This window comes from Galeopterus variegatus, unplaced genomic scaffold, assembly GCF_000696425.1.
Source record: "Galeopterus variegatus unplaced genomic scaffold, G_variegatus-3.0.2 Scaffold4193, whole genome shotgun sequence".
Lineage (NCBI taxonomy): Eukaryota > Metazoa > Chordata > Mammalia > Dermoptera > Cynocephalidae > Galeopterus > Galeopterus variegatus.
The window spans coordinates 1-13,306 of record NW_007730304.1 but is presented as its reverse complement, the minus strand read 5'-3'; the positions used below and the strand labels follow the sequence as shown (position 1 = coordinate 13,306).

General features: G+C 48.1%; 1 protein-coding gene across 1 annotated transcript in view; it reads right to left on the bottom strand.

Moving 5' to 3' along the window:
* Positions 1-13,301, bottom strand: part of EEPD1 (endonuclease/exonuclease/phosphatase family domain containing 1) — a 132,367-nt gene extending 119,066 nt beyond the window's left edge. The window contains exons 1-2 of the mRNA XM_008586973.1: positions 13,220-13,301; positions 11,746-12,810 (exon numbers count right to left, since the gene is read on the bottom strand). Of these exons, the coding sequence (XP_008585195.1) occupies positions 11,746-12,620 (875 nt within the window). The 5' untranslated portion in view covers positions 12,621-12,810; positions 13,220-13,301. The remainder of the gene's footprint in view (positions 1-11,745; positions 12,811-13,219) is intronic.
* Positions 13,302-13,306: the final 5 nt, after the last annotated feature.

Here is a 13,306-nt window from a genome sequence, read left to right as displayed (position 1 = left end):
CGGTATGGAGTGTGTTTTAGGGCTGATGAAAATGTTCTGGAATTAGACGGTGGTAATGGTTGCACAACTTTGTGAATATACTAAAAACCACTGAATTTTACACTTTGAAAGGGGGGTGAATTGCATGGCATAGAAAGCATATCTCAACTTTTTATAAAAAAAGCAACCCTCGCACAGCCCAGCATTCCCGACCTCACTGGATGGTGGAATCGGATGATTTCCCCAAGTGCCGGCTAGAACCACTGCAAGGCAGCACCCCCCAGAGCACAGGGTCCTTCCCTGTTAACACTTGTCTCTCTATGCTTTCTAGATACAGAAAGGCCAGGAAACAACTGTCCCCTTTCTTAACCTCCTGTTCCCATCTCCAGGTTTACGGGTTGGCTACTTCTGCATCTAAAAAAGTTTGGGCTCTGGGTAATTCTGCCTGGCTTTGAATTTCTGCTCCACACTCACCAACCAGGTGACCTCATGCAAGTTTACTTAAATTCTTTAAGATCAGTTTCCTTATGTGTAAAGTGGACATACTTCATCTACCTCACTGGGGTGCTGGGAGGATTAAATTAGTGAAAATAAAAGGCTCAGCAACAGCACCTGGGGCAAAGTAAATACCCAATATATGTTAACAGCCATTCATTTTTGCCACAAATTCCTGAATGCTACTGGGCCAAAACCACATGGAGCTACATGTACATGGCTCCTGCCCTTATGAAACTTTCTGTCCAGCAGGCCAGACAGTACCAACGTGTGACTTCAACAGTGACTGTCATGGCAGGAAACACATGTGATAGGGGAGCCCATGGCTGGGGTGCTGGACAATCGAAGTCAGGAAAGCCCACCTGAGCTGGCTTCGTGGTGGTTACTGAACCTCTCCTTCCACAGCAATTCTAACGGGTACCAAGTTCTCAGCAGCAGACAGGTACCAAACCTCTACCTGAAATTGGTTCCTGGGGTTTGGCAAACCCAAATGTCAACATTGCCTGTAGCCAAGGGCAAGTAAGGACCTTGGCAAACCAGAGGCTGCTGCCTGGGGTGGGGCGTGTAGAAGGCTCAGGTCACCGCTGCAGCTTCAGGTCAAAGTCCAGGACCGGCCAGTGTGAAGGAGAGAATCCCACCCCTCAGGGCTCGCCCACACCCACCATGACCCAAAGCCCCTCCTCCTGTCAGTGTCACTCTGGTAACTCGAAGGTAGCTTTCTCTAGCACTTACACTGAAACGAGTACCCTGAAATCATTCTCTCTCCAGAAAAAACTCGGAGGAGCATGCTCCTCACAGTCAAGAAGGAAACCCCTGGGAAAGTTTTCTTAAACCATCTGGTTACGGGCTGCATTGTGTCCTCCCAAAAGTCATACGTTGAAGTCCTGACCCTCAATATCTCAGAATGTGACTGTATATGGAAATAGGGTCTTTAAGGAGGTGATTAAGGTAAAATGAGGCCATTTGGATGACTTTAATCCAGTATGACAGGTGTCCTTATAAGAAGAGGAAATTTGGATGCAGATATAGAAAAGACCAAGTGAAGACACAGGGAAATGACAGTCACCTACAAGTCATGGAGAGAGGCCTCAGAAAAAACCAAGCCTACTGACACCTTGATCTCAGACTTCTAGCCCCCAGAACTGTGAGACAAGAAATTTCTGTTGGTTAAGTCCCCTGGTCTGCAGTACGTTGTTATGGCAGCCCTAGTAAACTGTATACAACTTATCTACGGGAACAACCACTCTTCCTTGTTAGAATTCAAGGGTATATGGTAGAAGCAGTGATCATTTTCCCTCTCTGTGGACAAAGCCTCAGGGTTGGAAGGGACTTTTGTGATTTGAAAAATACATATATATACTAAATATATAACTTTTACCAACAGAATCAATCAATCAAAATACCACAGCTGTTTTTATAAACACAAATACTATATTGGAAATCAGGGTTATGGCTGATCTTTCAGTCTTATCTCTCACTCACCATCCGGTTTGTATCTTGCTTTGGTTGACCAATGGCAAGAAATTCCTGATTTTCACAGATATGTGGTTGCAAATGGTAACATTTGAACAACCATCTTGTAATCTCAGACGCTATTCCATTTACCTCAAAGTTTAAAAGATAGAAGCAAACTTTTATTTCTAAGTTGAAACTCTAACAACATCTAACTACTTGCATCTTTATTATAAACGTGGGAAGCATAAAAACTATCATAATACAAGATTACAAATCAACCCGAGTCTCGCTAGGCATTTAACTGAGTTCGGCACATGTATACTATAACACCACATACAGTCTCCTGTGCAGACGCACACGTGTGTGCGGAATATACTATAAAGCACATGTACTTCACAGGGCCTGGTTTTCCAAAGCCTTGCAGTTTCAAATATTGACCTTGCAAGGACAGGAAATTTTCCCTCAGGCTATAAGCCTCTGGTGTAAGATAAAGAATTGTGGCACAGCAGGTTGCTGGCTCAAGGACAGACAAGTTACTGATTGTTATGTAAAGATACCGAGAAATTGCTGTAAGAAGGAACGTTTGCTAAGATCAAGCTTGTGTTGATAAGACCACTTAATTGCCTCACTGGAATGTCATCTGGCTTGTTTCACTGAAAGTTACCAGCCTATATTGTTAAACTATAACCCCACCTATGTCTCTTCTGTAACTTCCTGGTCTGGAAAATAAATGCAGGAAGAGAACCCCAATTCGGTGTTAATTTTCCCAAGGAAGGGCTGCCTCTCACTGAAGGGTGCCTGGGGAGCTAACCTCTTCGGGGCTTCTCACTGCTCCAAAGAGATGGGCTTGAGTAATCCTTTGCATCTCCGTCACCCAGGGGAAGTGGGGTGACAAATCCATGGGGGGTGAAGCAACGCAAAGCAACACTTGTGGACATGTATTTAACATTAAAAAGAATCAAACTTTAAAATTCAATTCAGAACATTTAAAAAAAGACAGCGTGGAGTTACAATCTGGAAAAGTATTTCATAAGCCATCTAGTCCAGTCCCCGCTTAACTCCCTCCCGGTTCACAGTTATCCACGGGTTTCCTAAGCAGTCCACCTACGTCACTGAAGAAAGTGCCAACTAGTGCAGGTCTTAGGTCAAAGTAAAAGCTCATGACCACTTTACCTTTTTTATTTCTAAAAGTTGTAAGAGACTTTTGGGGGGGAACTGTGACAATGTATCAATGAACTTGGCTTTATAACTAGTGATATTTTTGAGTCAATCTTCTAGAGAAAATAACAGTAACAGTCTGTTATTGGGTCAATAAAGCCTGCAGTTACTGCCAGGCGCCTGCAATATACATACATGGCCAATACTGTCTAAGAACAAATATATAACTTGGACACAGGTACTAGTGTTTTAAAAAAACACAACAGACGTTCTCCTAACCAACCTCAATAAGTCTCAATAAGTCCCTCTGTAAAGCACATTGAGGACACCCCTGCACTTGGACTATTCCCAGCTGGGTCAGCTGTGCACTTCCAGTCTCCACGGGGGGCACCATGCTTACCTGGGGTCCCCTGTGTCTGCCCCAGTCCATCTATGCCAGCTGTACACATCACTATGGTCTCCTAAAACGTGATAACTGATGATACATTAGTGTGAGCAGAGAGAAGTCCTTTCTAAGAAAGCAAAGATGAATGCTTGGAAAGCTTCTATAAAAGCAAGTTGTTTAAGAAATCGCTGTCAAAACAGGTGTGGGCAAGAAAATTATAAAAGACTGAAAAGTCAGAAAAATGTAGTACCCTGCACTCAGTTTGCTTTGCAAATATCCTTGCTCCATTTTGAAGAAACAGAGACTAGAACACACACACACACACACACACACACACACACACGATGATATCATTACATGTAAGTATACTTATGAGAAAGAGTATGACCTAGGGGACACAAACCAAGTTGGTTAAGAGAGCTGGTAGTCTAGTATGCAGGCTTGGGTGACAAATAAAATACAAATAAGCAGGAAAGCATCACTGAACTCAGAGTAGCTTTGTCATCATCAAACTTTAGGGTCCAGCAGCTCAGACTGTATTCCAAGCTCCACCACTTAAAAGCTGTGTGACCCCGGGTGAAATCCCTCAGCTTCCCTGAGCCACGCCTTCGGTATCTGTAAAGCAGGGGTAACAAGGACACCACAGGTGACGGCCACAGTAAGCATGCGTGTTAATTACCACAGTTCTTGTTCTTAGTGCAACTACTACTATCCAGGGAACACTGAAGGTCCAAACACCAGCAGGCGGCGAGAGGGGCATGATGTGTTTTGCTGTTTATAGTGAGTGCTCAAATTTAAAAAGACAGAGAATCACTTTGTCAAGAACCAACAACTAGGACGACACATTGATCTGAAGCAGCAGAGGTTGTCCACCAAGAAAGGAAGGAAAGAGCCCTGAGTCTGCGGTAGTTCAGCCCAAGGCTTAATGGCAATCATGGGTAATTTGAGGCCACTCAAATTTTTACTTTTTCCCCATTCAAGAAAACAGACTGCAAATAAATAAATAAATTGTAAGTCTGATTGAATTTGCTTAATGGAAAACACACTCTAGAAAAGTTTTTTTAAACAGGGTACTGGATCAATATTTTAAGAAACAACAATCCACTGAAGACCTCTTTCTTTAAAAGACACCATGCTCTTACTACAGCTGAGAAAGACAAGGGCACTGATTTCACCTCCAGTTTTGGGGTGGGCAAATACAACTGCAGAACGGGGCCGGCCCGGTGGCGCACTGCTGCAGTGCTCCTCCCGCCAAGGGTTCAGATCCCACATACAGACCGGTTCCCGCTCACTGGCTGAGCGAGGTGCGGGCACAGCAGCGAGGGTTGCGATCCCGTTGCCAGTCCCGGTCCCAGTCCGGTACGGGCGCAACACTGAGGGTGGCGATCCGTTGCCGGACACGAAAAAAAAAAAAGACAAAAAAAAAAAAAAAATACAACTGCAGATCTTCAGAACACCCAAACGCACTGAACTTTATTTTTTTTGTTAGCTGGCCGGTACAGGGAGGGGACCCCGACCCTGGTGTTATCAGCGCCACGCTCTAACCAGCTGAGCTAACCAGCCTGCACACAACTTTAAATGTGGCAACGAGAACAACATTCCGCCAGTGAAGCACTGCATTTCAGAAGTTTACAGCAGCCTCGAGATAAAACAATTGAAGGCCCAGCTTAACAGCTTAATCAGGTCATGGCTCAACCAAAACGGAATACACAGGAAACAAGGGCTCACTGGAAACAAATCGACATTAGTGGGGGAACCGTAGTCAGTAAAGAAAATCCAGGGTTTCTTTATCCAAGAGTTTGGAAGAAGGATTCAACTTCCCTCTGTAATGAAATGTTTACTCTGAGCACACCTCCCCAGGGTTCCCAGCTATCGGAGTCCAGCTGTTTGGCAGCTATCATCAAATTGTGACCTAAGAACTGCGGCTCCAAACCAGGCCTGTGTACAGTCATAAGAAATAGGGTCAGGAAGCTGTGAAGATTCCTAGACGGTTGGTTGAGGACTAGCAACCTAACCAGGCAGAGCGGTTCATTTTTGTGGCATCTCCTAGACGTTTTGATGTGAGGAGTCACTGGTGTGGAATTTACACTCGGCTGTACATTACCACACACAGAGCAGGATGTTTAGGATGAGCAAATTCAATTTTACTGAAATGTATCATTTTATTTGTCAATGGCAGAGATCGGTATTAGGGAATTCTGGGGTAAAAAGCTTTTGTAAGGTAACGTAATTTTAAAATAAAAACAACACACCAGGAATAGCGCGCACCTCGCCGATTCCTAAGAGAGATGCTTGTGTACCAGATTCTCTCCCTGTGCGGCACCTTGCGTGGGAGCCTGCCGTGTTCCTGTCTGAGTAGTTCCGACTTCGAGTCTGAGTGGAAGGCCCAGCTTGGACCAGCCACTCCTCAGCTGTGGACTTTTACCCCAATTGCCACCACATGCCTGCCGCTCGGAACGTGTCCTCAGACCCCAGCCTCCTCTCCACAGCACTCCACCCAACCACCCGTCCTATCCCCTCATCCTTCCCGAGGCTGAGGGCTCCACATACCTGCAAAACCATGCAGACACATACCAAACCCCTGAGCTGTCAGGTCCCTGGGCAAGCTTTACTTCCTCCAAGTAAAACTGTGAGCTCCCTGACCACAGGGCGGGGTCTCCCTGTGCCTCTGATCTCATCAGGCAGTGAGCACAAAGCAGGTCTTGGATTGAGTTTAAGTAGACATCTCCTGATAGAAACAGTCACCTCAAATCCCCAAAGCATGCCCCTGTTTTATACATCATTGATACTAAAAAGTGTGTGTGGCTTGTCAGATGCCTGTTCCGAGCAGAGGACAGAGCACTGCCTCTACTGCATGTGCTATGGACCCAAGACCCCACGGCTGTCCAGGGCACAGCAGCAGCAGCAGAGGGAGGGGCAAGGCCCCCAGCCAGCTGCATCACGTTGACATAACACCTAGGCATGCAAGCCAGCCCCAGGATTTCTTAAGTGTCTCTGAGGCTATCTTCTAGGAATCTCAGAGCATTTCACACAAGCCACCTGGTTAATCACTCCATCCAAAACATGGGCAAGTCTTTCCAGTTTTTACCTCTGAAAGGTCCCTCATCTCCACCCACTTCCCCATCTCCCCAGTCACTATCCCTTTTAGCCTGAGCGTTGCAGCAGCCTCTTCACTCAACTCCATGCGGCCCCCCAGCAGCCAGAACAACCTGGTAAGAGGTCATTTCATCAGCCTCTGCTTCTAACCCTCTGGGACTTCCTTCTGCTATTAAAATAAAAGCCTTGGAGGCCCCGCCCCATCTGGCCCTGCCTCCCTCTGCAGCCCCATCCACCTGCCGCTCTTGCAACTCTGGCCTGCTGTCTGGACAAGCACGCGCAGGTTCCTCTATGGAGCACTCTTATCCCCAACTTTTCCCATGCCTGGCTCCTCCTCGTCCATCAGCTTTCAGCTGAGGCCTTCCTTGACCCCCATCTATCTAAAGAGGCTTCTCTTCAACTCATCTCCACTTCCTCAGCATTTGCCACTTCCTGTAATTATTGATTTAACGTGGGGACCTGTCTCCCCACCTAGGACAGAAGCTCCAAAGGGCCGGGACTTTTCTTGTTTTCCACCTTATGATCAGAGCCTGACACAGAACCTGGTACCTAGTGACAGCCCCCCAAAAATCTGTTGGATGAATGAATGAGTAATAAAGGAATGGATATCCCCTGGGAGAACCAACACTATTAAACCCCCCAAAAACCTCGAAATCAGATACAGAATGGGCCCAGCTTTCTTGAAAAACAAAAGTAACACCCTTGCTTTAGTGGAATAAACCCCGAGGGTACCCAGTCTGGGACGTCCCTTCATTCACGCTGTCTTCTCCTACGAATCCCCAGCCGTCTTATTATTGACCACCTTTCTCTCTGGAAATGACCTAGGGCTCCCTGGCTCAGAAAATTGGAACTCGCATTGGAGTTGGGCCCGAGGTCGCAGACTTGCATTTGAGGGACCGGGTGGAGAGGCCCTGACACCCTCTGGATTGGCACTCCTCTGGCCACAAGCCCCATCCTTTGGTTCCTTTGGAACCAAAACAGGAAGAGAACAGAGGCCTCCCAAGGCCTGACACAGTCCCAGGGGTCTAGGTGAAGCCCTACTTCTCCCCAAGACCCTGACACCCGGCCAAGCCCAAGGGATCCAAGGACCCAAGACTGGGAGGAAACAGCAGGAGGGCCGGGGTCAGAGGCAGCAGAAGAACACGGAGTTTGGCAAAAGACACGCCAAATCCCTGCTTTGAAATCAGACAAATGTATGGCTTCAAATCCTGATTCCAACGTCTAGGTTTCTGAAGGCCACAAGGATGCTGTTTAATCTCTCTGAACCTCTGTTTCCACCACTGTCAAGATGGATTTCACAATTTCTACTTTAAGATGACTGCTGGGCATTTTGCCCCCAGATATCACGTCTGGCTGTATCCACCCACCCTTCAATCCCCCAGGATGAGCCTGTTATTCATATGGGAAAAATAAAACCAGATATCAACATACTCAGTGACTTGCCCCCAAAATCTGGATTTACCAGACTGTTTTGATGCTGAGCCATACAAACTCATCTACATCCACCTAACTCTGTTAAGTAACAAGGCCAAGCTGATTCCTGAATTTAGCTTATGCATGTACATAGCAGGCATTCAATGTATATTTTCCAATGAATGAGTCATACAGCAAAAAGGGTTGTGTCTATATTGATCCTACTAATGAACTAAAATCTCTTTTTTCACAACCAGTGCCTATTGCCAGGCACTAATCTGCCATATGCATTGATAGTGCAGACATGTGGCAGAAAACAGATTTAAATCATTATAAGGCTAAAGACTTTGACGCTTGAGTTCCCTTCTGATGTAGGCCACCAGGTAAATGAGCAATTGGGAAGTTAAATCTCCTTATTTCTTTTGGAGATTATCTGTCAGTTCCCCCAGGGTTTATACTTTCAGTAACCAAAGGGACTTTTCAAAATAGAACAACTCCCCAGCAATAAATAAATAAATAAAAATTAAAAATTAAACAATCTTCATTCATGACAGTATGTGAACTGTCACCAAATTTTGCAAGGATATTTAGCAAAAGCATTCCTCTTTTAGTCTTGCTCCATGAATACTGAACAAGGAAAAACATTGCCTAAGACTGAGATTTGGCAAAATAATCTAATGAAACCCATCAGTTATGTGCCACCAGCATGGCTTCCCTGAAGGTTCCTGGTGACTGTATGATTATCTAGCTTGGTACTGTCCTACCTCAGGCTTCACGTGCAAAACACAGTTTCCTGCAGCTCACACATGTTCATCCACCAAAGCAGCAGTATCTGGGGCAAGAAAGGACTCTAACTCCCATCCCGTGCAGGTATCCTTTAGCCTAAGAAAACACATCTGCTAAAATGAACTCACTGACAGGAAAACTAAGAGCCAGCTATTCCATTTGCAAAAGAATTACCCAAGGGTATCTTTAAAATGCCTTTACAATGGATTTAAGAAACTGTGACTGGCACGCAATTTGGCAAGTACCCTTGATTAGGAAGAGAGCAGGATGCCGTGCTTACAAAACTCAGCACACTTGCAAAGAGCATGGGTCTAAGCTCAGAAGGTCTGAGTCCTAGTCTCATCAGAGTGACTAATGAGCTGTGTGACAGAGGCAAGTCATTAATGTCTTTGGCTATAGTTTCCTCACCCAGAGATGGAGAATCATTAATAAAAGCAAGCATTATCTACATCCCAGGGTTAGTAGGGAAATCAAATGAATGGGAAAGCTGTTAGAAAATACGAAGGCACATCCAGAAGTCAGGGAACTCTTCTGTCATACGCGTACATGTATGGAAATAGAGCCACCGGAAAACTACCTGCATCCACTCTTGCTCATACTAAATGTATTTCCTCTTGCTAATAAAGAGAACAACTGGAATGTAAAAGATTTCTGTGAATCAGGATGAATTCTCTCTTAGAGGATGACTACTGCTCTCACTGAGGACATGAGATCTGCTCTGTGACAGCTTTTGGTACCCTAGGACAATCACACAGGCAAATGCACCCAGCCAAGCTCTCCCAGAGATCAGGCCCTAAGCCTATTATTTCACGTTTACCAGACACTAACAATATGCTAGAAGTATCCAGAATACTGAATCCATTGTGACCAGGCAAACGGAACCACCAAGCCACAGGACAACACATGTGGTCAAGTTTAGAATGTGATGGGGGTGTAGGTCACCTTCCCAGTCCCTTACGGCTGCTCCCTTCGACACCCTATTGGGTTTGGGTAAGCTTTTCGTGCACTGTCACCTGAAGACAGCAGTTCGATGTATCCAACAAATCATCATCCCTCTAGGAAACCCATAGAAGAAAAAACAGGACAAGCCCTAACGACCATGCTGGACAAGCTTATTAGCGCTCTTCCTCTGAGTGCCCCCGGCTTCCCTGTGTCCAGGTGCTGCAAAGTGGAGCTGCCGGAGGCCGGCTGTCTGCTCACTCTCCCAGTTCCTACCCTTCACATTCCTGTCCTAGAAGCTGAGTAAGCCCCTCAAACCCTGGCAGAAAGACCAGCATAGGGTTGAATAACTGTAGGGATGTTCAGAACAATCGAAGGATAAAAAGCACCTGGAAAGCTCTGCATGCATTCACCGGCCTTGCAAAAAAAGCTGGTGCAGGGGGAGGGGCTTTAAAGGGAAACCCAGAGGGACAGCTGATTGTCCAACACCTAATACAATGGTTCATAAACCTGAGTGTGCATCAGAACCACCTGGAGGGTTTGTTAAACACAGAAACCCAGCATGTCTGAGTCAGTAGCTGATACTGCTGGTCCAGAGAACCACACTTGAAAAACCACTGACACAGTAAATCGGTGAGGGCTGCCCAGTCTGTCATTCCCACAGGGGCAACTTCTGATCCTGATGCAACCCCCATCTCCCAAATTGAGCCTTAAGAAAACTCATAATAGGAATTAAACAGTTCTGTCCCCCGACCCTCCGCTCTGGATTAAGAGAACAACTATCAAGCCATTCCTAACAAATCTCCCAGGGCTGAGTCCAGCTCTCACCTGTGCACAAGATGATTTTGCAGAAGGCGTGAGTTAGAGTGCAAAACAGCAGTGCAGGAAGAGCACTCGAAGGCTCCCCGGCCCAGTTCTCTGACAACAGCATGCCACTGGGACGGTGCCAGGGAAACGTTGTGACCTGCTTCTCTCCTCACTTATTTGTCCCGATCTGCCACAATGCACTGTGATTTCCCACAGAGACCTCACCTCATGTCATCCAGCAACTCAGTGCAAAGGAAAGCAGCAAGTAGCCACAAACACTGCACCTCTGGAGGGTGGCAGGGCACAATCCCTCGAGACCAGGATCAGAGGATTTCTGACCTGGAAGGGACCGTTGAGAATACTTCTGTCCTTCCCAAAGCTGATTACATTACACAGCACACAACTTTAGTAGCAGCAGGAGTTACTGCCACAGCAATATTGTTTTGATTTATGGGGGGGCAGAGAGGAGGGGGATGGAAGTTCCTACAGAGAGCACTATTATGAATAATGTAAACACTTGATGATAACAGCCTATCCAGGTCTCTTCTCCTTTGGTTCAAATGGGAAAATCTAGCCAATATTCACACACACTTCAGCTTGGCCTTTTCTGGCTATGGAACAGGAGAGGTTACACAAATTTGGGGCTGCACCTGTGGGACCGAAAACCAACTGCAAATTAAATACGGTGAAAGAATGAAGTGTGATTCATTCACAGTATTTTTGGTAAATATAGACAGTATGTGTTTGCAAATACCTGCTCTTTAAGATGATTTTGTGCACAAGAATAGGCATATTTGATGAAACAAATGTGTTTTCCCCTCCCATCAATAAAAAAAAAAATCCAATTAGCTCTTTCTCACATGCAGAACTGTGTACCAGTTCCCAGGTCCTGAGTGCCTGATTTGGGATAAACCCTGTGAAGTCTTGTGAGTCAAATAACATTCTCCAAAGCAGTAACACGAACACAACCTCCACTGACCCCAAAATTACGAGTCCATCTCAGGTATACCACACTCAAGACACAGGCCATGAGCCAAGACAGCAGTATTCAGAAAATTCTGGAGCAGGAGAGCCTAGCCTCAGGGGACAATATTGGCTGAAGCTCAAGAACGCTTATTAAACACTCTTGCCCCCTCCCTACCTCCAAAAGAGTCCATTCATTTGCATGCACAGATGAGGCCATGAAAAGCGCTGCCTTCACACCCAACACCCCTGGTGGCTCCAGTCCTCACCTATTTTCCAGGAGCGTCATGCACACCACCTCACGCACCCCCGGGTTGTTGGCCTTCTCCACTGAGCAGCCCTGCAAGTTCCAGGTGGCCAGCCTCAGCACGGGGCGCCCATCTCTGGTGCCTCCAAAGGCCTCCACCGACGGCCTAGTGGAGATAATCTGCGTGGGCCCCCCTGGCGGCAGGTCCAGGTCCTCGCTCTGCAGGCTCAGCGAGGTGGGGCTGGGGTGAGGCTTGGCAGTGAACATCAGGCCCCCGTTGGTGTGGGTGGACGGGGGCCTGGACCGCTCTGCAAACACCTGGTGCCGTATCCTGTCCAGGAAGGCAGCACTGATACCATCCATCCTCACCAGGTCCTCCACGCTGCGAAAGGGACCATGCTCCCGGCGGTAGTCCACGATGCCGAGGGCCATCTTCTCGGTGAGGCCGCGCACGCTCAAGAGCTGAGCCGGCGTGGCAGTGTTGATGTTGACACGTGGGGTGAGGGGTACGGTGGCCAGGTGGTGAGGCTGCTGCTCCACCAGCAGGTCCCGCCGCAGGGAGCTGGGAGAGTGCTGTGCAGAGTTGCCCTTGCTGCTCACGCAGATCTCAAACTTGACCTGCTCCAGCTTCGTGGCGCCCACGCCACTGACCAGCGCGAGGTCCTCCACCTTCTTGAAGCCCCCGATGTACTCTCGGTACTCCACGATGCTGCGTGCCACAGCACGCGTCACCCCAGGCAGGGTCATCAGCTCCTCCTCCGTGGCAGTGTTGATGTTGAGCCGCTCCTGATTCACCAGGATGTTGCTGAAGTTGCAGGCTGCGCTGAACTTTCGGCTGTGGGACAGGTCCGAGGGGTCCCTGGGGATGGAGCGGTGGCAGCCCAGGGTGCTCCCCATGGCCGGCCAGGATCGGGGGCAGGAGGGCCTCACCACGGCAGGAGAGCTCTCCAGCTAGGGAGGAAGTCCCGGAGACCTGACAAGCACAAAATAACGGAAGGTGCAGGATTTAGGAGCTGAAGCCGTTGCCACAGCCAAACACCAAGTCTTCCATGCTCAGAGTGTCCCAAATTACCTGTCACTTGGCCACCTAGAAAAGAAATGGACAAATCGATTGAGTTAATCAATTTGCATTCGCACTTCCTACCTAGTGCTGTAGTTCGTGACCAGGAGTCTGGGGCTGGTGGCCTCCCGTGAACCCCTGAAAACGCAGACTCAGTGAGGCTGGCCCAGGGGGTTTTCCAACGAGGAGACCCGGTTTTCATCACACCGGGGTCCAAAAAGGCTACGAGGCGCGTCGCCTGGGAAGATAATGAACCCCATCAGCCTCCCGACGCTCCTCCCGGCCTCTCCCAACGCCGGTAGCTCTGGGGGCATCTCCCCACTTCAGTCACCCCACCCGGGCTCGAGCGGACGGAGAGGGCGTCCCGTCCAGCCCCGCTCCACGCCTGACACCCAGCACCACCTGCGACCTGGGCGCCGCCGGCCCCCAGCCCCACCTCTCGGCCGGCCTGTCCCTCTTCCACCCGCGGCTCCGAAGCCTGAGCCCAGCCCGGACAGCGAGGGCCCCTGCCTCGGGCCCGGCA